Source organism: Aquarana catesbeiana, linkage group LG07, assembly GCF_042186555.1.
Source record: "Aquarana catesbeiana isolate 2022-GZ linkage group LG07, ASM4218655v1, whole genome shotgun sequence".
Classification (NCBI taxonomy): domain Eukaryota; kingdom Metazoa; phylum Chordata; class Amphibia; order Anura; family Ranidae; genus Aquarana; species Aquarana catesbeiana.
Genome location: NC_133330.1, coordinates 250857068 through 250884764, shown reverse-complemented (window position 1 = coordinate 250884764; position 27697 = coordinate 250857068). Strand labels below are relative to the sequence as shown.

Genomic DNA, 27697 nt, shown 5'->3' with positions numbered 1-27697 from the left:
TTTTAATTTTAATGCACAAAATACATTAAGATAATCCTCTTCTGCCTTTACAACCCCTTTTTTTTTTTTTTTTTTAAATGCCACATTTATCAAGTCATTAAATGTACTGATGAGAATTTTTGTACGAATGCTCATAAGTGTGTTTTAAACCTGGCCACCACACACTAGTAGATTTGTGAGTGGAGGATGGGCTCCGATCCCTTTCTGAAGGCCACCTTTGCCTCCTGTGTACAGTGCCATTTCCTGTGTGGTGATGGTCCGGGGCACTGGTCTGTCCCAGACTTTGTACTGTTTACAGGAGTTCCCATGCATCCTCTGATGTTAGATATAGGCTTGGCAGTGACCGAGCACAGCCAGTTATGACAGGTTCCCTTTAAATGGTTCCAATCACAAACAAGTTTGTGCATGGTGTTTTTTTTTTTTTTTTTTATTTGCTAATGATACCTCACTGTAATCCTTGTATCTCTATCGGAGGTTCTGTGTCCTGCCTCAGCTTGTGTAGCTCTGGCCTCCCATGTGAGGGGTCTGGCTGCCAGTCTCCTGTCTCCGGAAGTACCACGTGTGCTTGGCTCCCATCCCCCCCCCTCCTCCCACCACCCTAAGCATTCTGCAGGAACGTGTCAGCGTGCGATCCCGGGCCTCAGACTAATTAGTTTTGAAATGGAGTTTTGATTGAACTCTACAAATCGATGCCGCTGCAAAATTTAGTTTCTCGGGCTTCCTATTAAAAGCCATCTTAAGGGGCAGTTTTTACTACTCTCCCTGTCGTTCAGTCGATACATTTAATAACAACTTACAGGCTATTTTCAATAAAGTGGCGACAGCAAATTAGTAGTTTGAACATGACAAGCCTCCTGCAAGATCAGATTCAGAAAACTCCGGGCAATTAGATTTTTTTTTTTTTCTTTTTCTTTTTTTTTCCTAAGGAGGAAGCATGTTGCGGTAATGAGAAGCACTTGGACCGGTGCAGACACATTATTAACCCCTGCTGTGCTTCATAGTAGTGTGATACACTCCAGCTGGGTGGCAGAGAGACAATTGCAGCCTGGCTGCTGTGTATTTTAGACCACGCTGTATGCTCGTCGGGGATGAATCATCTAGCTCAAGACTTACAAGCACTTCAGTAAATACCAGATATGCAGCAGAACATCTTGGATGTTTTAGGATGGCTGCACACTGTTGGATATTTCAGCTAAAGTGAATAATCTAAAATCATTTACACTTTCGTAGTTTGGACCAGGACTACCAGTCTTTTCCCCTTCTGATCACATGATAAAAAATCCGACTAATGTGAGAACGTTCAAACGCTCGTCCCTCTCGTCAACACTTTCAGAGTATGAGTTCAGTACTAGCTTTCATGGATATTGCCCATCCTATGGTATGGTAAAGTGCAGTAACCCATGCCAACCAGTCAGATTAAGAAAAAACAAACCTGGTTGCCATGAATTACTGTCAAAGCTACCTGAAGGCATGTTCATCCGGTAGGATCTTGCCATTCTGCCTAATATTGTAAGGAAACATGAACATTCACATTGAGGGAGAATGCCTAGATAGAGGAGATGGGAGCATTTGGGGAAAATAGTAACTATTACCCAACGTTGGTCAGTTGTACCTCGCCCTAGAAAATTTGGGCAGTAAATGTCTGCAGTGGTTAGTTATGGCCTAAAGAAAGAAAAGCAAATGTTCCCCATTCTGACTGTGGTCAGGTTTAGCCTATAGAGATACAAATAATCCCAAGTATGACCATAGACAACAAACATTACCTTATCCAACCATGGTCTGGTTTGGTCTTTAGAAATACATATGGTCCTCAGCCTGACCGTTAACAGCCCATTGAATGGCTGTTTTTTCATTTCTGCAGACAGAACTCCAGGCAAATGGCTAAATGCATATAACTTACGGTTTTACCCACTAAAGAATAGAGCTGCACGATTAATCGCCAAGAATCGTTAACGCGTTTTTTTTTTTTTTTTTTCTTTCCCCCCGTTGCGATCTTGATAAGTATTTCACGATTCTTTCTATGCAAAGAATTCTCTTTGCTCTTCTGAAGCCACAGCCATCAAAAGAAAGGAAGAAAAAAAACGGTCAGTCTGCCAAGAATCGCAACATTCTTTAGCAGTGGAACTAAGTATAAACATTGTAACAATTTGTTAAAGGAGTAGACTTCGTGTGTAAATGAGGAATGTTTAACCACTTAAGCATAAGGGTCCTTTCACACGGGACGGATCCGTGATGATCCGCCCCGTGAACATCCGCTTGCTCAGCGGGGATCGCTCCGTTGATCCCCGCTGAGCCGGCGGATGACAGGGCGGTCCCTGCACATTGTGCGGGGATTGCCCTGTCAGATCTCCGCTCTCCCCTATGGGGGATCGGATGAACACGCACCTTCTGTCCGTGTTCATCCAATCCGCTCTGCAGACGGATAGAAAAATTGGATTTTCTTCCGTCTGCAGAATCAGACCATAGCGGGGACAGATGATATCGGGTGTCAGCGGATGAACATCCGCTGACACCCGCTATCCCATAGGGATGCATGTATGTCCGTATTTCATCCGAAAACGAATGGATGAAATACGGACATACTGTCCGCACGTGATATATATATATATATATATATATATATATATATATATATATATATATATATATATATATATTTTTTTTTTTTTTTAGTAGAGACCCTAGAGAATAAGATGGTTGTTGCAATATTTTGCATCGCACTATATTTGCGCAGCAGTCTTTCAAATGAAATTTTTTTGGAAAAAATTACTTTAAAAAAAAAAACGTAAAGTTAGCACAATTTTTTGTATAATGTGAAAGATTTTATGTTGCGAGAATCGTGATCTTTTTTTATTCTAAGCAAAAAAATCGTGATTCTCATTTTGGCCAGAACCGTGCAGCACTACTAAAGAATTTGTAATGCTATACAGCCATTATTGAGATTTTACAAATCTGCATTGTAATGACATTTCAGTTTTAGTAGGACCCCTTTCACACTGAGGCGCTTTCACGCTAAAAAAGCACCTGAAAAGCTCACGAAAACCTAGTTCCATTGAAATAAATGACTGCTTTCACACTGGGGCAGTGCGCTGGCAGGGAGGAGAAAAAACCCCTTTCCATTGAAATGAATGGAAAGCTCTTCAAAAGCGCCTGAAAAGCTCTTCCAACGCGCTCAGCGTTTTACTGGCGTTTTAGAAGCACCTCAGTGTGAAAGGGGCCTAATGCACCTTCCTGTTCCTCTCACATTTGTACCTCCATCTGTATCATTACTTCTGTCTAATTAGCAGTAAAGTTGATCCAGGAAGTCGTAAAGTGATCTTCCTGGCTGTGTGTGATGCAGAGTTGTAATTCACAAGATTGACTGTACTGAATTACAGATTCTTTGGCAGGTGAAATTGTAAATAGATATGTTTAAACTGTATTTAGCGGTTTGCTTGGATTTCTACTTTAACGTATTTAAAAATCCTGGAAGCTTTATTTTTTTTTATTTTTTTTCTTTTGGGTCGGTTGACGATATGGGGAGTATTGAGGACCTTCCCAAAAAAAGTTAGATAATAATCCACATCAAATACAGGATGATACAAGAATTTGAGCTGATAAAATATACTGCCGTTTTAATTTGTAAGCTCTGCAGCTGTTTAGAAATGACCTGTTGGCTTTGAAATAAGAGAGGCGTTGTAGACTCAGGAAGGTGTAGAGTCCAAGACTGTCCTCGTTATCTCTTGTTCTTTTCATATAGCAGAGTTCCACCCAAAAGTGGAAAGTCTGCTTATCTGATTTGGCACCTTTCGGGGGGAGGGGGGGAATCCGGGCACCTGTTTTTGATAGTTACCCTGTCCCCAGTTCCCTCGGACCTTGCAGTGTTTGACGAGGCATGGCAGAAGTTTGGCCCCCCTCCTCCTTCCCCTGCTGCTGACCCAGTAAGAGAGCACAGCACACTTCAGGCATGCATAGTAGAGACCTGGCAGTGAAGCCTTGCAGATTACCGGCAATGGCAGCGGCAGCACCCGACAGCCAATAGAAATATTGGCTGGGGTGCCGACGTCACTGGATTCCAGGACAGGTAAGTGTCCTAATATTAAACAAGGCATTTCCCTGTTCTGCCTAGTGACATGACCGAGATCTACTGCTCCCTGTCATCGGGAGCAGTGATCGCTGTCATGTCAGTGGTAGCCCATCCCCCCCCCCCCCCCTCAGAGTTAGAATCACTCCCTAGGACACATTTAACCCCTTGATCGCCCCCTAGTGTTTAACCCCCTCCCTGCCAGTGTCATTTGCACAGTAATCAGTGCATTTTTATACCACTGATCGCTGTATAAATGACAGTGGTTTCAAAATAGTGTCAGACGTGTCCGATGCAGATCACCGCCATTGCTAATAAAAAAAAAAAAATTAGAATAAAAATGCCAAATCTATTCCCTATATTGTAGATGCTCTAACTTCTATGCAAACCAATCAATATACGCTTATTGTGATATTTTTTGAAAAAAACAAAATGTAGAAGAATGCATATCGGCCTAAACTGAGAAAAGAAATTTGTTTTATATATTTTTTGGGGGGATATTTATTAAAAATTGCTTTTTTTTTTTTTTTTTTTTTCAAAATTGTCGCTCTTTTTTTGTTTATAGTGCAAAAAATAAACGCAGAGGTGATCAAATACCACCAAAAGAAAGCTCTATTTGTGGGGGGAAAAAAAAGGCCGTCAATTTTGTTTGGGTGCAACGTCGCACGACCGTCCAATTGGCAGTTAAAGCGACGCAGTGCCGTATCGCGAAAAGTGCTCTGGCCAGGAAGGGGGTAAATCCCTCCGGGGTTGAAGTGCTTAAAGTCAGAATAGAACTGTTCTTGCCCCCTAAATCAGGCCAATTGCATTGTGTCTTTTTATTTGCTTCACCACACTCGCTCAACCAGCAGAGGAGATTTGTGCGCTGTAATGGTTTCCTGATCCCCCAGTGGTACTCTGGTGTTTATTAGTATCTTTACATTGTAACAGCCCGATTATTGTTATCTAAAATGAACCATACGTTTTCTAGTAGTCATGCAACCTGTGCAAATGATGGTTTTTCTGGAGGCACTGGAGTTAAAAAAGCATTAATGATTGTTTGCAAGCCACAGGACTCTCGAGTGTTGTAGAGATTGTGTTTGCACCTTTTAGTGACTCGGGAGGTACAGATCACGTCTAGCTGCTCGAAACCTATGCTTTGAATAAAATTGATGCAGAACCCAGCAATTTTTTTTTTTTGAACTCTTTTGTATGATTGTATGTAAGTGGAGGGAGAATGTCTGTCTATCACTGTCCTCTCAGTGCAGGTGGATGGACTTGTTAGAATTACAATAATTCATCTAACATTAAGGCAGTTGAAAGATCATCCACCCATCACTGTCCCATCAATGTACATGTTGTGCGAATCTTTTGAGAATCAGACTGTTGCTACACTCAGCCAAGAGCTTTTGTATTAGGCTATTGCTTACATACTGCTGTTCAGAACACTAACAATATTGATGCTCAACAAAATCTCAGGATCCCTTCCCTTTAAATAGGAAAACCTATTGTGTAACGCACACCTATATGAGATAAAACCCATATCCTTGCTGGCAAGATGAATATTTCCTTCCTCCTCTGGCTAGTACCTTATCAAAGGCATGATATCAAAACCAAATTAAGGTGGTTTTTTTTTTTTTTTTTTTTTTTTTTTTTTGTTTTTTGTTTTTTTTCTTCCCTTTTTTTTTATTTTTATGTAGGGTGCAGGCAAAATGCAATCTTCATTAACTGCCTTGTGCACCGATTTTTTACTGAGTGCCTAAATGTATTAAGAAATTATGTGTATATATATATATATATATATTTTTTTTTCCCTTTCACTTCCCCTTCTCCACTCCCCCTATGGCAGATGTTGTGGTCTCATTTGATTGCATAGGAAAACTGCAGTGATACAACAAACACCCAGAGAGATATGATGACAAATGGGTCCAGATCCCGGTAAATTACTTTCTGCTCAAATCGAAATTTCATTCAGTTTGTTGCTAGCAGAGATGAAGTAATCTAAATTGTGGACTCAGGAGCAGATAGAGGGAAGTCGGAGCAAGCATTTCATTATCAAGAGAGAGAGAGAAGGTTAGAATGAAAGAGATGAGCGGAGGCAAATCTAAAGTGTTGACACTATGATTGAAAAGGTTAACCCATACACATTATATATCAACCTGGATAGCAGTGACTTCCTAATGGAAACTCTGCTCTGATGGCGGTTTGCTGGAGTTTCAATACACCGAGCATGATGTCTTCTTAGATATACAATCAAATCCCCTTAACCCCTTTGATGACTCATATCTCTTGATATGATTAAAGCACAAAAAAAAGAGACTTCTTCAAATAATTTCAAGGACACAATGCATTTAAACTCTAGTCATGAATTGTATCTCTTTTATTTTTTTTATATGACGAACATAGAAATCTGATAAAAAATAAGTGTAGAACAGAATTGTTTTGTATTTGCTTGAGGTATGTAAGTCACTGTTTTTGATTGCATCTCTGGGTTCCCTGTGAATAGAAGGAAGGTCGTATTTTTCTGCTGATACAAAAAAAAGTGTGTTTTTTTTGTTTGTTTTTTTTTTTTTAATATTCTGCTGTAAGCCGAGCACTATCATTTCAGATATTGTTACCGGTCTCCTTTTTTCTTCTACTAAAGCAACATTTTTATGCATCTGGGGTGAAATTTATGGTCATAAAATTAAGTGTTTATTTTATCATTGTTTTATAGGTTATTTGGCAACAGTGGCGCTTGCAGTGCTTGCGGACAGTCCATTCCAGCCAGTGAATTGGTCATGAGGGCACAAGGGAACGTGTATCATCTTAAGGTACTTGTCCATGGCCTTTGGGGCCCATGTCACTTGATGTAGATGCCTAACAGTAAGCGGTAAAGACGAACTGGATAGGACTTGAGTGATCAGAAGTGTTTACGTTCTCCTGTAGCAACCGGTGTCTGTGGTTTTTGTTTTTTTTTATTTATTTTATTTTTTTTCCTCCTAAATTTTGCTGTCACATATATTGCTTAGTCCTTACATATTTTTTGAAAGCCTTGGGCATTAAACAGTTAAAGTGAGTCCTTTTCTTCTTCAGTCACTTAATTGAAGCTGTGACCTATATTACTATTTTTAGATATATTTTCTGAATGTGTCTTTTTTTTTTTTTTTTTTTCCCCCATGCAGTGTTTTACGTGCTCAACTTGTCGGAATCGCCTTGTCCCAGGGGACCGGTTTCACTACATCAATGGCAGTTTATTCTGTGAACATGATAGACCTACAGCTCTTATCAATGGTCATTTGAATTCACTTCAGAGCAATCCACTACTGCCAGACCAGAAGGTGAATATTTGACTCTTTATTAACAAGCATCTCAGAGGGGGCTAATTGCTACCCTTGTCTTTGCAGTTTATCTTATTTGCATTTTTTTTTGTAAGGGGGTGTAAGGTAAAGAATGAAGATCTTTCCTATAATAGAGCAGCATTAAAAAAGACATCAATAGCATAAACCTATGCAATATAATTTTGACGTGTGTGGTTTTTTTTTTTTTTTTTTTTTTTTTTTTTATGCTATTTTAACTTTTTTTTTTAATTTCACCCTTTTGAAAAAAAAACAGTTTTCAAAATACAGTATTTTAAAGCTCAATTCCAGGCAAAACTGTTGATGCATATTTCAAATACTTATATGGGAGTTTTTAAGTGCCGTAGGACTTCAATCCCTGTTCACCTTGTAAAGCCAAACTGGTGACCTGACTTTTCTCTGCTGCAGTAAAGGTAGGTCACCTTGCCGGCACCAACCTGTGCTTGGACAGAGAAGGACCATCTGCAATAAACTTTTTTTTGAATTTGTTTTACTCTCTCCTTCCTCCTCCTTCCCTGTCCAAACGTGCATATAGCGTTCCTAATTGGCTGCTAGTTACTGCTTGTCTCTTAGGCCGCAATTCAATACAAGAGGTAAATTGAGATGCTTACCTAGCGGCTTTTAAAAATATTCATTTTATTTATTTTTTCTTTACTAAACACATAACTACATTAACTTTTTTGCTCAGCTTTAAACACATTGAAATAATGATGTGGTGTTGCATCATTCATTTCCATAGGGGCCTTTAACAATTTATTATAGTAGGTTACTGAAAGCTGATCCGTAATTGGCTGCCAGGAGTCTGTGCACATTAGTGCTGCTTGTACCATTCAGTTAAAAACAGAAATATTTCAGTTACATTCAGTAGCAGCTACTTTTTTACTACTTTTTTTTAAGTGATTACACTTGTCCAATATTGTAGACCAATAAAAAGGCACACATCCGCTTTGCCAAATCACATTAAAAGTAATGTGTGTGTCGTCGTCCCCCCCCCCCCCCCCTTTATTTAAAGAATAAAAAAAAAAAAAAAAAAAAAACTGTTGATTCCCTCCCAGCCTAGGCAGTCTTAATCATAGTGTGTGGCTGTCGATAATGACAGTGTGTCCATTGTTGCCCCTGTGTACATGGGTAATTTCAAATCCTACTTGGAATACATTATAAATTGAATAAAATGGTTTAAATGAAGTTAAACTCTCACATGCTTATATAAATAAAATGATTACCAGTCCCTTTTAAACACTTTGTAAATCTAAGTTTTATGGTATCTAGAGAAAAAAAACACATTTGCTCAATCCTGGCCATTTTTCCATGTTGATGGAACGTGCTTTTTCTTGGCCAATTGCTATTGTACATCTACCCCAATGCAGAGCTCCTCCCTGCCCTCTCCATAGACACACGCATGCAAGTTGCTGATGGGACTTTGCAAACTCCTTCAAACCTGCAAGAACACCTGTTTGTTGGGTGTGTCGCCATGCATCACTGACCACCGTCTAAAGTCTGCACACTTATGGCCCGTACACACGGTCGGATTTTCCGATGGAAAATGTCCGATCGGAGCGTGTTGTCGGAAATTCCGACCGTGTGTGGGCTCCATCGGACATTTTCCATCGGATTTTCCGACACACAAAGTTCGAGAGCAGGAGATAAAATTTTCCGACAACAAAATCCGTTGTCGGAAATTCCGATCGTGTGTACACAAATCCGACGGACAAAGTGCCACGCATGCTCAGAATAAATAAAGAGATGAAAGCTATTGGCCACTGCCCCGTTTATAGTCCCAACGTACGTGTTTTACGTCACCCGCGTTCAGAACGATCGGATTTTCCGACAACTTTGTGTGACCGTGTGTATGCAAGACAAGTTTGAGCCAACATCCGTCGGAAAAAATCCTAGGATTTTGTTGTCGGAATGTCCGAACAAAGTCCGACCGTGTGTACGCCCTATTACACTTTTGTATGTTAGATTTTACAATGCATGGTCCATTAGTGAAAGGTTTTTGCCACTTATCTGATCTCCAGCAAAGACTTTTGACAGAAGGGGACTCCACCATGCATGCAGTATATCCTGTTTAATTTCTTTTTCTTTTATTGAACTGTTAGCACTGGAGCTATTGGGTGGCACAGATGTTTTTTGCTTGTAATACAGAATATCCTGGGCGTCTCTGACTAGCCATACACTAGTGTATTTTTAAATGAATGTGAACATTTGTATGAAAATTATCAGTGCTTTTGATGACTTGAAAAATGTCATTGGAAAGTACTTCAAAATTTAGTCTTCGTATAGCATTTTATTTTGGATCTAATAGACTTTACCAAGCAAAAACCCCCCATACACTGTTAGAAATTCATTCAAGAAAGTTTCTATCCTGCTTTTTTGAGTTTTGTTGTCACTGTGTTTGAAAATACACAAACTTTGATTTGAGCTCCATTATGATTATAAAATCAAACGAACATTTCTAAAATTAAACTTTTTGGGACAACTTCTACTGGCTAGCCTAATGCTGTGGCCAGCTAAAAGGAGAAGTTCACCGTTTCTGGGTGGAACATGTAATATGTTGCAACCGCTGCCCGACTTCTCTCCCCCCTCCCCATCCCTTCCTGTGACAGCAGTACGGGGAGAAATTGAGCCATTCCCTGTAACTGCTGTCACTATTTGAAGTCAGCACAGCCATGCAGGGCTCCGCCCACACGTCACGCATGCACAGCTGTGTGTGTGAATGAACTACAAACCCCAACTAGGGCTGGGTGATTTTCTCAAAAAAATCTGCAATTTAAAAAAAAAAAAAACTCGATTCACAATTCAAATTAGAGTTGTTTTTTGGGCACCGCGCCGGTCCTGAGGAGCTCCGGGCAGGAGTTTTTAGGCGGCGTCCGGCCCCACGGACTAGGCCGAAGTCACAAACTCACCTAAACTACTGCCCGCGGCTCCTCAGGACGGCGCGGTGAAAAAAAAAAAATCTAGAAAAATCGATTTGCTTAAATTTTGAATCCATTTGACCTCTCAACTCGATTCAAGATTTGAATCGATTTTTTTTCCCCAGCCCTAACCCCAACCTCTTTTGCGGATGTTGGCTTGTAGTTCTCAATCAACAGTGCCATTGTAGTTCATTGATTCTTCCAGTCAGCGTATCTGCTTGCCTGTACTCTATGTATCTGCACACACATACACTGACAGATCTGCAGGTGACCTGCATGGCACCATCGATCTGCTGATTTCTGGTGCAGTGCTTTACAGCAGGGGTCTCAACCTGGCGGCCCTCCAGCTGTTGCAAAACTACAAGTCCCATGAGGCATTGCAAGGCTGACAGTTATAAGCATGACTCCTTCAGGCAGAGGCATGAATGGACTTGTAGTTCCACAACAGCTGGAGGGCCACCAGCTTGAGACCCCTGCTTTACAGGCTCAAAAAAAATAAATGGCCATTTTTTTTTTTTTTTACCTGCAAAAGTGCATTTATACCTCCCCCCCCCCCCCCCCCCTCCTTTTTTTTTTTTTTTTTTTTTTTACCCTGTAGGTTAAATGAATATCTCCTAAATGTGCACAATTTAGGGGAGATTCTAGTGAGCAGCAGCCGGTAATATCACTGGTGTATGCGTTCTGAAGGAACAGCATACCCGTGCCGTTTCTTCAGAGCTCCATGCCAGGGCCGCAATTCCCGCGCGCATACACAGGAGTGACGTCATCGCGGTTTAGGCAGTCAAGCTGCTGCAACCCACAAACCTGGAAGGAAGACTGGGTGAAGATGGAAGCCGCTAGAGGGCTTCGTTTCAAGGTAAGTTTTTAATTTCTTGCTAGACCATTATGCCTTTACCTTGCAGAGAGAAATCTTCTTTTTATTTATTTTTTCTTTCTTTCTTTCTTCTTTCTTTTTTCTTTTTACGTTTACTACCACTTTAAACTGTGCTATCTCCCACTCCCCCTGCTGTCCCACTTCCCAAAATGTACTTGGGCAGTTGCTGAGTTGCTAACCTTTCCAAGTATTCTCCAGGGACACTTTTCTGCTGAGCTTTTTTTCTTCTTTTTTTTTTTTTTTTTTTTTATTCTTCCGATGAAGCAGTTTTGTCTTAAAGGCACCATATACCAGACTTTGATATTAAATCTAGATTATGAATCTTCTTTTTTTTTTTTTTTACAGTGTAAATGGAAATGTGAGAGTTGACAAAAAAAAATCCGATTCCTCCATCCACTTATTTAATGGGGGAATCCTTCACACTGAGTTATTGTATTCTGACAGCAAAGAGACCTCCCCACTGTCAGAATACGCTGATCTGTGCTGCTGGCTGTGGCCAGCAGCACTGATCAATTGGGAAAAACCCAACTGGGCTGATTGTACAGAAGCCAGTCAAGTAGATCAACGTCTGTACAACCAGCCTGCCCACACATGGATCAGAATGCGGCTGGTCCCTGCTGAACCTGCAAAATTTAGATCCATGTATGCCTTAAGTTTTTCACAAGTTCATTTCTATAAGGGCACAGGAGTTGTTTTCAAGTTTCAAAATGTCTTTTCCTTTTGTTTTACTAATACTTGTAATAAATGGATATAATTAAATTGAAGGGTTTCTCCACACTCAAAAGTCCTACCTTCACAGGGAACAGAAAGCTCGTTGATTCGTATTCTATGAAGGCTTTGCTATAGGTTTCCTGCTTTTCTAGTGAATGGCCGATGTGAGATTCCAGACAGGAAGTGACCTCGCCACACTTCATCAAACATGTCTAAGTTGACATTTCCAGACTTATTATCTGTTACAACAAATGTACTGTCAATATCATCTGTTATTTCATTTCCTTTTTCTTTTTTTATTCATAATGCATTATTTACTTTGTGGCCCTAATTAGAAAAACCTGTTATCAACCTGAAACAACAAAAAATGCATTTATTGCTCAAATAATAGAATGATAGTACACTGAGAACATGTGTTTACATACCATTCACAGTTGTATACATGCTGCCTTCTGGTGCTGTGGGGTGTGTTTTTTTTTTTGTTTTTTTACTTAAACCCGAAATCCAGGCATTAGTTACCATTGGGTATTGCCCCCCCACTAACTGAGGAAAAATATAATGCAGTTTTTTTCTGAGGGAAGATCTAATACAGAGGAATGCTTACTGTAATACATAATCTCACCCTGGTGAATAGGCACTCCTACGTCGTTTTGTAGAATGCAGAACCAGTGGCCCAGTCTTTGCAGCTGGCGTGATTGAAGATTGTGGGACTGTATAATAAGGTTGAACTCCAAGGGGATATAAAATAAGCTAATTAATGTAGCTCTGTATTTATTAAAAGATTCTTAAAGCGGACCTTCAGTCATTTTTTTTCGACTTTCCATCTATTAAATCTTCTGCTCTTGTTTTAACTTTGAATAGTAAAACCTTTTCCAGCCCACTTCCTGTTTCTTGTCTGGTCATTGGCCTAGGCTTATGACATCATGCACAGCTCTCTCACTCTCCTGAGCGTTTGCCGGGAAGGGGGAGGAGTCATAAGAGGGCCAATGAAAGTTGCAGAGCTGGATGTGTGTGTGTGTGTGTCTGTGTAAATCAAGGAAGTGAACAGGCAGCAGCTTCAACTGCCCTCAGTTAAAATGGTTGCAGCCAGACTTGGTGGAGGGAGATTTCTGCAGCATTATTAGCAAGTACAGAATCACAGTATATATAAAATAATTTGCAAAGTGGTTGGAGGGAAGCTTCAGAATGGCAAAGATGTCTTTATTACACATTATGTGAGCAGACTGCAGTTCCTCTTTTAACCTCTTCAAGACTGCCCGCCCACATTGTACTGCAGACAGGTGGCTCCTTCAGGCACAGCGGCTTACCTGTACCTCCCTGGCCTCTTCTGGGTACAGGCTGCGTGCCCTGTACCCGGAAGAATTTTATTTTTTATTTATTTATTTTTTTTGGATATGTTCTATAACCGTACCAATTTTATTTCTTTCAAAATGTTTCGTTCTTTTGTTTTATATAATAAAAAACACGCAATTACCAGTTAAAGTAGCGTAGTGCTATATAGCAAAAATTGGCCAGGTAATGAAGGGGTAAAACTTTCCAGAGCTGAAGTGGTTAAAAGAATGTTACCCCAACATTTCATATTCCTGATATGTGCTTGTGTTAGTATCCTGTTCTCTTTGTATTGCTTTCTTTGTGTGAAATGCCTGTTCCTGCCAGTCACCTGCTTTCCTAGACAACACTAGGCATGAGAGCACATACATCCCAGTGTTGTCTGTTTTGTGGCTGTGCTGGGAGAACAGCCTGCCTGTCCACCAATAGTCAGGTTTGTGCTGACATGCCCCCTGCACAGCCATTCACTGGGAAGACATATGTACTGCTGTTTCTCCTCCCCTAGCCCTCTAAACCCTATATGCATTCATGTATGCACAGTTTGGCTTTCGTTTCTATATTAAACTGAATTTTACAAGGTAAGGATTCACATATACTTTAGGTGTGTGTGTGTGTATAGATAGAGAGAGAGAGAGAGAGATTTTATTTTTTTTGAGTAGCTTAATTTTACTTTGTATCAGATTGAAAGCAGAGCTCAGGGAGAAACAGTGCTCATTTGCTAACAAGGAAAATGCGGATCGGAGGAAAGCCCAGTGATGAGATAATCAGCCTGCCCGCATCTCCTTTCACTGTCCAGTTGCAGACTGGAGAAGGGATAAGCCCTGTAAGGCCTACTACACCCTATCTTTTATTTATTTTTTTCGGGTTGAATGAAAAAGACATCTCGGGTAAGAGCCACTGTACTAACTATCCAACTTTAGTACAGCCATCTCCCCCACTGAGCTATTGTGTTCTATCAGGGGGGCGGCCCCCCACCACAACACTCCAGTCAGTGCTCAACCATTGGCTGAGAGCGTTGATTGATTGGAAGCCGTTCGGCAGCTATTTTTCCAGCATGCTTAGCCGGTTTCTGTTGGACTGACTGCCATACACACTGGCCAAATGTCAATCATTTTTGATTGAACCAGCTGATGTCAAACAGCATTCCGCCCCCGTGTACTTGGCTTAAAATGTTCCTAAACCCACAACAGTAAAATCAGTCTGTATATGCAGTAAAGCATGCTTGTTATACTCACTGTGGAACCGAAGGGTTTAATCATCTGCAATGTGTAAAAAGGCTGTTTGATCCTGTCTCCTCTGATCCTATCCTCCTTCCACTGTGCCTAATCCATTCCCTTATAAAACAGAGCTTTGGGCACAAGCTGCACATGTTCAGTTTGGTGTGTATTACTAGAAAGGGTGTTTTGTTTGTTTTTTTTTTTTTTTTTTTTTTTTTTTCTTAGGAGGGTGCATGTGATCGACACTGTCTAGACAGAGGGTCAGGAGTCCTGCAGCCTCATAGGACAATCGTGGGAGAATGAAATCTCCTCCTACAAGCTTTACTCAGTGCTCTGCTGGATACTGATAGAAGTCACAAGACTGCTATATAATGCTGGTATTTAGCAGTTTATATTTACTAAAATATTTGCGTTTCCATGTTCTGTGTAAGGTGAGAGACCAGATATAGGGAATGTAGGGTCCTGCGCTTAGTAACACTTAAGTGTTGCTGAACTACAGAAAAGAAAAATTGTGTCTTCTGCCCTGTCAGCCAAGGCAGAGCTGTGCAAATCTCAGGACAGTATGGACACAATACAAATCCTTTTCACATGTAAAAGCGCTTTGAAATGTGTTTTTGTTTTTGTGTGTGTGCTTTGAGTGAATTGAACAAGAGTTCAGCGTTAAAGGAGAAGTCCAGCCTGAGCTCATTCGGCTGTACTTCTCCTATGGGTCACAGGAGTGCAATTAGTTTTGCACTCCTGTGACTCATTTTCATCAGAGAACGATCTGAAGTCCGCTCTTTGCTGACGTCACCAAGATCAGTCCAGTCATCACGACTCGAAGTCTGGATCCGCCAGGTGCCTGGACTGGTAGGCCTCTCAGCGAGCAGCTAAAACGGCCACTCCCCAACCCTCCACAGCTCAGCGCTCCAATGAGCGTGGAGGAGGAGAGCTGCTGATTGATAGGCAGCAGCTCTCCACTCGGGGAGGTGTGAGAACCGAGTCATCGGCAGTGTTCGGAGGATCGGTTCTCAGTGAAGAGGCGGCAGGGGACAGATTCAGCATTGGACTGATGCTACATCCACCTAGGTGAGTATGATTATGAGATAAACAAAACAAAAAAATCCCATACTTCTTTTAAAGTAAACAATCCTCCGTATCTCTGTATTAGATTCCTAAAAAAACAAAAAATAACAAAAACAAATCTATTCTCCATCAGCTGCACATTAGGGGACAATTGTCATTTGATTTATATCTGGAGTGAATCTATAAATATTTCAGTCTGCAGATTTTTTTTTTGTGAAATAAAGAAGCCCCAAGAAAGGACTTTAGCCATTTGAAAAAAAAAAAAAAAAAGTCCTTTCTTGGGGCTTCTTTATTTCACAAAATGACAATTGTCCCCTAATGTGCAGCTGATGGAGAATATATTTGTTTTTTGTTTGTTTTTTCAAATGGCTAAACAACTAAATCTTATATTTAAAAAAAAAGTGGCCATAACAAGAGATAAAATTCTATGCCAAATTCGAGAGCAGATATTTTAATTTTCTTTTTTATGGTTGCAATGCCATAGCTTAGTATGTTTGCAGCTGGGGAAATTAAATAAAAAAAAAAAAAAAAAAAAAAAGGAACCCTCTGCCCCCATTTGTATCTTCATGAAACTGCACTGTCATGTTTATGGAAGGTATCACTGTCCTCCCTCTTCCTTCTTTTTTTTTTTTAATCTGAGTGATATTACCTAAAAATGTGCCAAACCGCATATCTAAAAATTTGTTTTTGAATAATGGTTTGCAAATCTAATTACAGTGTCTAGTTGTAGCAGCGAGGAATTTAAATAAATATGCCATTGATCTTAGATCCATAAATGTGTTTTTGTTTTTTTGGCCAGTAGACATAAATGAGATTGTACCCATAACGCCTGTTTTCTGAGCCTCATTCAGATCAACAGTTGTACGATCTCTCTAGCAATGAGCCTGTTTAAGATCCATTTTCATTTTCCTAATAAGTCTCCTTGCTATTCTAGCGAGTGCATTTTGATAACTGCGGTGTCTAATTTGTAACAATTACTGTCAGTCCTCAGCAAGTCTGCTCATTCCACACTGGTTCAGGGGAAAAGAAGGAATGCACAACTCCTGCACATAATTGTATTCACCTCATATTTCATACTGATTATGTATTGATGACATTGATTCATTTACTCTTTACAGCTCCACTTGCATGGGTAGTAAATCTTATTGACCACATATGAATTTTAATTTCAAATTGGTGATAGATTTTTCCATCAGCTCTGATAGCGTATTTGACTTTTTCATCATTAACCCAGGCAATCGCGCTGCACTGAGTTATTGCACTGAAACAAAAAATGCATACTTCAGTTGCTGCTAGTATATAGATTTGCAATAGAAACTTCATTAATGCGCTGAGAATTAAAGAAAGGGAGAAAATGCATTTGTTCTCTGGTGTAGTTGCCTGAAATTGAATTCTGATTTTGTAAAACATTCCCCATAGGTGGGGGCATTATTTTCATACACATTTTGTGGTTTCCGATATGGGAAGTACCCTTATCTATCTTTTTCGTTTTCTAGAAGCAGTTAATAATTAGACATGTTTAAACAAAAACATTTTAAGAGATGCATTATGATGATTTGTTAACAGAAGTGGAAAAAAAAAACCCTGAGAAAACTAAGAGCAAGTATATTTCTGTGATTTATCTTACAAATATTATGTGAGAACACGGAAGTGTCACTCTGATATGAGCTTGGGTAATCAAGGCAGTCAGATGTTTCATGACCCGACTCCTAAAATGTAAAGGGAAGGAGGGCACCCCCCCAACATTTCCAACATTGGACTAAAAGCCTGGGATTATGGCAGAGAATTCTGTCTATTGAGAATATCCATGACTCCTAAGAAGTCAGAGGCTGACTTGGCCCACCCATATCTAAATGATCATTTTTGGATAGCCTGACCCTTTAGGGCTGCAAAGGCAGCAGAGGACCAAGAGAAATTCGCGCACATTTTCCAAGCTGTCATATTGCGGTCTCACCAGTGTTGTCTCATGCACCTTACACGATAAGAAGCATTTTTTTTTCTTTTGCATTGATCTCCTAGAAAAATATTTTGATTGCTTTTGCAGGCCTCCTGCTAACAATGCCGGTTACTTGGATGAAATGCTGAGTTAAACTCCGTGACGGTTTTCCCGAGCGTGGCTCGGGGTTAAATTTCAGCACCATTAGCGGTAACTCCAAGCCACACTCGGGATTGCATTGCAGGATCCTGGTGTTGGTATACTTGCCTTGTCCCCAGGATCCTGCGATGTCCCCCCGCTGTGTCCATGGGCTCTGTCCTCCGCCCGAAGCTTCTCTGTGCTGGGCTCCGTTCCCTGCAAGCGTCTCGACGCATGGGAGAGGAGCCCGGCGGCAAATTAAAAAAAGTGAAAAATCATAATACAGTACACTGTAATCTTACAGGATTACATTACTGTATGAAATTTTTTCACATCTCTTTTGTCCCCAGTGCTTTGTCCAATGCCCTGCATGCAGTTTTATGAGATATACTGTTTCTGCCTGGAAACTTGAGATTGTCCATAGCAACCAAAAAGTGTCCCTTTACGTAAAAAGTGGTTTTAGACCAGCTAGAAAACAGCGATAGTAAATTGGAACACTTGCAGAATTGAGCGATAGTGAATCATGGGGAAATTAATTTTATTATTACTTTTTATAATTATTTATTATATTATTTATAATTTTGTGTTTCAAACTTCATCATACCCAGGATATCTACTAGACTCTTGGTGGACAGATTTAAGTGTGTTATTGCTAAGAATTATAGGCCTACAATATAAAACGCCAAATTTCTATGCAAAATAATTGTACCGCTTTGATTCGCAAAAATCTTACATATTCATACCGCCAGGGAGGCTACTGACCCAAAACTAGTATGAAGCTTCTGACTTCATTTGCTTATGAACAGGAGGCTAGCACCACCTACTTTCAACCAGCCAATCTTAACCTCTTAACGCCGGCCACAAACCTATATGTGGCCTCTTGGTCTGTGGGCCTTTATGCCGAGCGGCTGCATATATGCAGGCCTGTGTAAAAAGCTTACCATGCTGAGACCATGCTCCCTGGGCACTCCGGTGGTTACCAGAAAACAGCCAGCGCATACTAGCGATCGGGAGCTTTCCAATCATGTGACCGCTGTTGCACCCAATCACAGCAGTCACATGAGCCGAATGCCTGCCTCAGTTTCCCAGCATTTAGAACCTTTAAAGAGCCGGGAGGCGGCCAGCGGTAAGGGATTAAAGGGTTCACTTTACCAAAAACTGCCTATGCAGATAAGCGTCTGTAGATGAAAACCAGCTGTGCAGCTTTGACTAAAGTTGAAAAATGCCCTTGCTAATGATGTAGGCAAATCATGTACCTAATGAAGCCTGACCTGAAAAATCCCAGGACGTTTCTAAGAGAGGCCTAGCTATTACTATTCACCTTCACCATCGCAGGAGCGAGCTCTTTCTCAGATTCAAACCTCCTCATATGCACTTTCTCTCCAGTGATGTAGTAGCTCTGAGCTGTGCGTTTGAGAGCTCACTCCTGTGATCTTGGAGGTGAACCATTAATAACTAGGCCTCAGTAATGTCCTGAGAGTTTTAAGGTCAGGCTTCATGAGGCACAAATGTATAACACCTATAGCAAGGGCATTATTCAACTTTAGTGAAAGCTACACAGTTTGTTGTTAACTACAGACGCCCTTTATCTGCATAGGCAGTTTTTTTGCTGTATATGGCCCTTTAAGTAACATTGTTTAGCGTGGATGGAAAAATCTATGCATATTTGGCTAACACTATATGATGATTTAGATTTTTTTTTTGTATTTGCAGAATATGTGCTGCCATAAGCTTATAGTAATGGGTTCAGTTCAAACTTGCAACACTTGAATATTAACACTAAATCCAGTCACATAACTCTATCCTTCCCCCACCTCTCCACCAACCTTTAATGGCATTACATAGTCTGGTTGAAAAAAGACTCCATCTAGTTAAAGCTAAAACTTTGTGTAGAGTAGAGAGTGGTTAGAACCTTTTTGAGTTATTGCTGTCTGTGCTCTAATTGGGGTGATTTCTTCTCCCTATGTCCTTGGTGATAAAGGATCAGGAAGTGATGGCCATTGTCCCCAGAGGGGGCAAAGATAGCAGAAAGAGAACGCTGGTTTTGGCTGGCGCTAGATTTGAAAATTGGGGTTTAATAGTTTCATGGAAAGTTTAGGCTGAGGTTAACTGTTAACGTGTATCATCAAACGCTAGCTTTAACCTTCAATGTAACAGAAATGCCAGTGTCGACACTGCGGTCCTTAAGACTTTTAGATTAAAGAAATAGCTTTGTCAATTAACATTTCAGTGGCTGCATATTTTTGAGTTAAAGTGGAGCTCCATCCAAAAGGTGAAGCTCTGCTTATCCCCCCCCCGGCCACATTTGCCACCTTTTGGGGGGGGGGGGGGGGGAGCTGGCACCTGGTTTTGACAGGTACCCGCTTCCACTTCCGGCTGAGTTCTCCATGGTAAACTCAGCCGGAAGTTTGGCCCCCCTCCGCCTTCCCCCGCACCCAGCCCAATTAGTGCAGCTCGTTTTGCACCTGCGCAGTAGGGAACCGGTTATGAAGCCACACAGCTTCAGTGCTGCTTTCCCTTAGTGGAGATTGCATCAACACCTGATAGCTGATTGAAAAAAATTGCTGGATTTCTTGACGGGTAAGTGTCCTAATATTAAAAGTCAGCAGCTACAGTATTTGTAGCTGCTAACTTTTATTTTTTTCTACAGGAGCCTGGAGCTTCTCTTTAATATAGTAATGTGTACTTTAAAGTCCTTTTGAGGAGACTGTCTTGGTTTACATTTTGACTGTTCCATATTTATATTTTTTTTATACACAGATATCTAGATTTTCCCTGTAGTGGTTGCCTATGTATCTGCAAGTCTTTGGGCTTTCTGTCGAATACTACTGAGATAAAAGGATAAGTCACACAAATCCTGTACTGTTTGTAATCCTTCTGATCTGACAAACATTGAGAAGAGCAGTAAAACATAATCACTATGCAGCACTTGGAAAAAGAGCCTGCGTATGTAATGAGCAAATACTGCTGCTCCACGTACATGACTACAGAGGAAGTAGTATAGAAATACATTAAGGTTACAGTTTTTTTTTTTTTTTTTTAAGTTGGAGGGGAACCCATCAAGATACAAATATAGGAATTGCTTTTAAAGCATTGATTTTTTTACGGTAGTATTTATTATTATTATTATTATTATTCAGGATTTATATTGCATCAACATTTTGAGGAGCGCTTTACTACATGAGGGCAGACAGAACAGTTACAATACAATTCAATACAAGAGGAATCGGAGGGCCCTGCTCATTCTTGCTTACAGCAGGGGTCTCAAACTGGTGGCCCTCCAGCTGTTGCAAAACTACAAGTCCCATGAGGCATTGCAAGGCTGACAGTTACAAACATGAATCCCATAGGCAGAGGCATGATGGGACTTGTAGTTTTGCAACAGCTGGAGGGCCACCAGTTTGAGACCCCTGGCTTACAGTCTAGGAGTTACAAACCCTTTAAAGCAAGGATAAGGATGATGACCAAGTAACGTGAAATCTGTTGGCAGCCATGAAGCCTGCATCTTCAACAAATTTGTAAAGGCATTTCCTAAACTTCTGTCCCAGCGTGTTCATTTTGCGCTTGTATTTCTAAAAGTGGTAGTACCCAAACTATAAAATGGCACCATTTTCAATTTAATACTGTATGGAATGTAATCAGTTGAACCATTGAAGTAAGGTCAAAGAACCTAGCTGTCATAAAATTCTTTATGAATGAATATTGATATTGCATTCTTGTGTTTAGTTTAACCAAGTGTTATCTTCCCAGCTTTGCTGCATTTAAATTTTACTTTAGGGTTGAAAATGTTTTTATTAGTATAAGGTAACAGAAAGGAAAAGCACAGTTGACATAAAAAAAAATATTTTACAGCACAATGATAACCAGCGTGCCAAATGGCTATCGCCTACAGCAAGGCTGGTATCTATGAAAACATGAGTGGTCATATTAACAGGCTATGTCAAACAATAAAAGGGTAAGATAGGAAAAGAAAAGAAGGGGTTGTAAGATTGGGGATAAAGGGGAGGAAGGGGTGGGGGGGGGGAGGGGATCTGCCGGCGGGGACCGGAGAGGAAGGACTCCGGTTTATCAATTATGGGTCTTAGTCAGGGTTCAGGTGAAGTTCAAGTTATAGAGGGAGCTGGGTTCGGAGTTAAATTTTACTTTAAACATTTATTTCAGTACTAGTTTTAATTTTAAAGTGCTGGTAAAATGCTGCCCCTTTTTCCATGGCCCTGCCAATATTCTAAAAATAAAATGCCACTTGTACCACAAGGGTATTGCTTAACCAGTGCAACCTTAATCAGGGAATAGCTGGTTTGTGTGTTTTTCTGCACTCGGTTATAATGATTTGACTCTGGGTTCTACTTTTAATAGTGAAAGTGGAATGAAAGGAATGCACAGAGCCTCCTTATCCAGGCTCCCTGAAAGCGGAGCTCTTGCAGTGTAGGTGCCTTGTGTACATTCTCGCCATAGAGTGCCTGTAAACGAAAACAATCAGTTGTCCAAAATACTTGGCAAAATCCTTCAACTCTGGGGGTCATTTTTATATCCTTACAGATTCAAGATAGGACTAAGAATGAAAGCTTGAAAGTTGAAAACTTCCAGGGGTTGCGTTCTGCAGTAGTTTGTGCATAACGAATTGCATAAAAACCTATTACTTATCAATATTTACAACTGATTTCCAGGAGGTATCTTGGGGCCATTGCATATGGGATAAATTGATGGTTTTTCTCAGGCACTACCTGATCTTTAGCCCCTTTTTGGGTCCTTCTACAATTTTAAAATGATCACAGGAAACATGCATAGTTTGCCAGCCACAGATTGTTCTGTCGCCTGAGTCCAATTCCCACTGGTCACTGGGGATCGTGTAAGAGTGAGCTTATGCAAGTGTGAAGACAAGATTGGATTGCTGTCCTCACGTGCCAAACTGTTGTATTTTTTTTTTTCTTCATATATTATCTAGTATTTTATGAGCAGCACATGAGATTAAACATATAATGCCAGGTCATGTCTGTGCTGAAAAAATGCCAAAATTCACTTTGATATCTTGAGAGCCATTAAAACATGATTTTGATGTTTTAAAGAGGGAGTCCACCTGAAAAAAAATTATTAAAAGCCAGCAGCCAAATACTACAGCTGCTGACTTTTAATAAACTGATACTTACCTGTCCTGGAGTTCAGCGATGTCGGCAGCCGAAGCCGAGTAATAGCTCGGCTCTCGGCTGCTGCCGCCGCCATTCTCGGTGAGGGCATAAGGAAGTGAATCGTTGCGGCTTCACTTCCTGTTTCCCTACTGTGCACGCGTGAGTCGCGCTGAGCATCCTAAGTGGTCCCCGCTATCTCCTGGGACCTGTGTGTTTCCCAGGAGACAGCGGGAGGGGACGTGACTCCCGCGGGAGTCTATTCCCGGAAGTGGGTGCAGATACCTGTCTAATACAGGTATCTGCACCCCTCTCCCCCCTGAAAGGTGCCTATTGTGGCACCGGAGGGGGGGAGGAATCAGATGAGCAGAAGTTCCAATTTTGGGTGGAACTCCGCTTCAATAAATGGGGAATTCACCCTAACTTTTGAGTGGTGACTGTAACAAGGAAACTACCAGAGAGAACTCCAACAGGGACAAAGGCCACAAAAGCACTTTTTGACAGTCGAGTTGGAAAGGGTTGGAAAATCAGTCAGGTTTTTAAAGCCAAGTTCCAGCTTTTCATACACTTTACAATGGTTCGTTTGGGCCAAGGTGACCAAAACAAACTGTCACTACCGTGAGGCCACTGGATGTGCGGTATAAAATGTATGTAGCTGAGGCTACACTGTGTGTACCGCACTGTGTTTTGGGTTCAAGTCGAGACTTCCTGAACACACTAGAGTCTATCTAATCGGTGCTCAGCCAATCGGAGAAAGCTATGTATTATAGCAATGAATACAAAGCTTTCTCTGATTGGCTGAGTCAGAGAGGCGGGCTGATGTTGGCACAACCTCCTTTGTATACATTGCTAAAATACATCACTTTCTCCGATTTGGTTGCGTACTGATCAGATAGACTCTATTGTGTTCCGGGTATGAGACAGGAATGCCCCAGATCGAACACAGTGCAGTATGCTGTATGTAGCCTCAGCTACATACAGTTGTATACCGCACATCCAGTGTCCTCACGTGTTCGTAATGGACATAGTTTGTTTGGACCAAACTAACTGGTCAGGTGTAGCAAAAGCTGGATTTCAGCTTTAATGCTATCCCTTTTCCCCGTTGAGGGATATTTGCATTAGTTGCTTATCTCAGTGACCACGCACGAAGCTAAGGGAATCTCCCCAACGAAGATGGCATTTAAAACCTGGCAGATGTTCAAACCCTACCCTAATGAATCCAAAACTTAAAAAAAAATGCTGAAACTACCATTTTTAACATGGTGTACAATACACATTTATCTCCTGCCAAGTCTTCTTGTGTACAGTGAGATGGCCCATTTTTGACATGTACTTCATGTGCATTATTGGCTACACTTTTCATGGAGCAAACACCTCTCTAAACATCAGGCTACATATGAACACCTGAAAAGCCTACAGAAAATGTAAACTATTTAACCGAAAACCTTGTGATTTACCTTTTTAGTATGGTGTATAGGGGCTTCATCATAACGTATTTCACTAAATAATTACGGCCTACTAGTTGTTGCATGTGTAATACCCTTTTTGGTGTTTACTTACTTGTTAATTGAATTCTTTGTTACGTTGTGTGGCAAGGGGGTGGCAAAGCAAGTAAACTCACCTGTACAAATCACTCAACATATAGTGTATTATGTTAACTCCTCTGAATTGTTTTAAATGAAGGCTTGTGTCATTCACTTTATTGGTTATTAAAGAAAAATCTTATAGTTTACAGATCACTCAACAATTCCCCGGTTGTTATATAATTGGAGTTGTCTGTGTCCATAGTAGAGGACATTTGATGCTCATTTATTAAATATGCTCACTGGCTGCTCTCTAATCTCTTTGTTCTGGACAGCCAAATTACCTTTCTCACACTGAGCTTCAACTCTTGGGAATTGAACCTCCACTCTTGAACCACTTTAATTAGCTTGAAAGTGTGGTTCTCCTGAAGGAGGGGGTGGGGGCCTTGAACTCCTTCGTAGACCTCAGGTTTTACTAACTTGGTGCCCTAGAAAGTTCAGTGTTATTTAAAACGCCCGTGAATAGAAAAATATCTTGTTTTAAATGCAACTAATTTGTTTCATTACAGACATTTTGTAATACAATCACTGACGAAATATGTATTTTTCTTGTTGACTTTTGGAAAAACAAATCTAGTACAGGAATCTGCACTAACAAAATAAGCTAATTATGACAATATTTAGGAATGGTACAGAAATGTTGTATTATAATGTTCAAATGCTACCAAGCATGAAAAGGGCTCATGTATAAAGATTATTTTTTTAGGCATGTAGATTTTAAGCATGTGCAGTTTATCATTCACAAGGTCGCATGTGTTCATTAATGTGTAGCAAGAATGTAGTGTATAAGATGGTGGTACTCGCCAACTACTCCTCCATAGTGTTTAAATCGCTCCATGACCAATAGCATTAAGGTTTCCTGGGCTAAATTTGAGTCTGACTCCCAGATTGCACACATTATTTTTAACCAAGCCTAAACTCATTTAGTCAAGTGTCTGTTTCCAAACTTCCCTCTCCCCTTTTTTAAGTGTCCAAATCATCTTTTCACTCAAAATGAACCTGTGCAAATGACAGCCCCTCTAACAACTTATAATTACCTTCATCTCTATCTCGTCCAGATTGGTTTTGCCTCCTGGATCCTAGTTATGGGTATTGGGAGAGCATGTGGCCTACTCTTCTTACCCCCATGTGACAAAGATGAGGCAGTTCAAAGCCCCTATTAGCTAGGCAAAGCAAAAGGTTCCGTTTAATGCACCAGCAGCTTGTGTGTGCATGATTTTATTTAGAGTGAAGGCAGGACTACACAATTTCTTCACATAAAACCAAGAAAGGTCTATAATAGGTGATGATTGTGGATTTTGACAAGTAGACCCTTGAAGGGCTGTGTGAACCTGGTATGTGATTCAACCTGCCCTCTAATTTCTACCTAAACAGGAGCATCTGTTTTCCATGGACCTTGTCCTCTCACCTTGGTTTTATATTAATGCATTTGCTTCACCAAATTGTGGTTTCTCCAGAACCTAAATGTATTTTCCTCTTTTTTTTTTTTTCAGGTTTGCTAAAAGGTTGGACTAAAACAGAAAGTGTGCCTTCATCTCAAGTTCTTTCATCGCAGATGGATACCATATGTCTCCAGTAGACAAGTCACCTTTTGTAGCTAGCATCCGTGCCAGCTTCATGCCATTGCACCTTTTTTTTTCCTCTTCTTGGTTGCCCTTCCCACATTTCTTGGTGTATGAAAATGACTGAAGACCTATAAGGACTCCATGATCCAGGCTAATGGGGAGACTGAGATTAAAAAAAAGTGGTTTCACCAGAGGACTTATTCACGAGGGTGAAAATGACTCATGAATTCAGTTTCAAGATGCATTTAAAAACTGCTTACCCACCCTCATTACCGATTTAGCAGGGCACTTGCCAGCATTTGCACCCTTACCCTTGACAACACTCTACTCACTCTTTGTATATTTTATGTGCTGTGAGGAAGATTGTTCATTCAAGCTGAACATAAGATAAAAAGGGGAGTTGTAGCTTTTTTGTGGTACTTTATCACAAACACTTTTAAAGTTTCTCTCTGTAAAATACAATGTACGTATGCATGTATGTGTTATTTTATTATTATTATTTTTTTTTTTTTTTTAACTTTAATTTTCTTTGTTTTGTCCTATCGTTGCTACTTCCCATTGCGATAAAGGGAAGGGGCGGGAAAAGAATCTGCTATTGTGTAGAAATTTTCACCTACTTGCTGATTGAAGATAAAACTTTTATTTGTGATATTTTCAGAGACTTGCTCTAGTATGGTGTATTTAAGTAATAAAAGATTAAAATGCTATTGTTAATTTGGTTTCCATGAGTTACTGCACTTAGCACATATGTGATCTTTGCTGTACTAAACAATATGTCTGACGTTTTTAAAATGGCTTTTATTGCATCCAAAAAAAATCACAGCAAATGAGACAAATTCTAATCTTTGTAAATACATTTCAGACTGATAACTGTTCCTTTGTTAATGCTCCAAGCTAGGCTAAGGACCAGTTATCAGTCCTACAAGAAGCCATGAAGAATGGAATAATGTCACTTGTAGCTATTATATTTCCAATATGTCCTTTTCTACATCCAAATGAAAGTCCCTTGTGCCAATCCCTTTCTTTGCATGGATGGTGACCTTGGATATACCAATATTTTTGCGATATTCATGGCAGTATGGCCTATGATACACAGAATTAACTGACCATGCATTCAAGCACTTATCCCCACACCTATAGTTTGTGGGGTTTTTTTTTTTCTTCAGATGTGTCAAACAGTTAAAGTGATTGTAAAGTCTCTTATTTGTTATTTTTTTTAGAAAAATACAATTTTGTATACTTGCCTCCTCTGTTGTAGTGGCAGAGCAGCCTTGATCCTCCTCGGGTCCTTCTTCTGTGCTCCTGGCCCCTCCCTCCTGTCAAGTGCCCCCACAGCAAGCAGCTTGCTATGGGGGCACCCAAGCAGAGTCAAGGCTTCCTGTGTCCATTAAGACACGGAGCAGCGGCCCTGCCCCGTGCCCTCTCTCGATTGGCTAGCTGACTTTGACAGCAGTGGGAGCCAATGGCGCTGCTGCTGTCTCTCAGCCAATCAGAAGGGAGAGTGTTGGACGGCCGAGACACTCGTGGACATTGCTGGACAGAGATGGGGCTCAGGTAAGTATTACGGGGGCTGCTGCACACAGAATGCGTTCTATGCATTTAGATAAAAAACCCTCTGACTTTACAACCCCTTTTAATAGGCGTTTGCACATGTATCCTGAATGCTTGGGAATATGCAAGTGTTGAAATACATTTCATCCACTTGGTAACTTTGTAATTGCCCATTATTTCCAGTGGAGATTTTTGCCATCAGATGAAGTGGTTATGACAAGCAGACGGCCACAGAATTCTGCAGCAAGCATCGCATTTGCCGCTTTAATTTAGTCTCAATGCTTTATTTAGCAGTTAGCCTGTAGTACCA

At 40.6% G+C, this 27697-nt stretch overlaps 1 protein-coding gene across 1 annotated transcript in view; it reads left to right on the top strand.

The window, feature by feature from the left end:
* The window catches only part of LMO4 (LIM domain only 4), a 55699-nt gene extending 29149 nt beyond the window's left edge, over positions 1-26550 (top strand). Inside the window, exons 3-5 of the mRNA XM_073593190.1 lie at positions 6759-6855; positions 7207-7362; positions 25765-26550. Of these exons, the coding sequence (XP_073449291.1) occupies positions 6759-6855; positions 7207-7362; positions 25765-25773 (262 nt within the window). The 3' untranslated portion in view covers positions 25774-26550. The remainder of the gene's footprint in view (positions 1-6758; positions 6856-7206; positions 7363-25764) is intronic.
* Positions 26551-27697: the final 1147 nt, after the last annotated feature.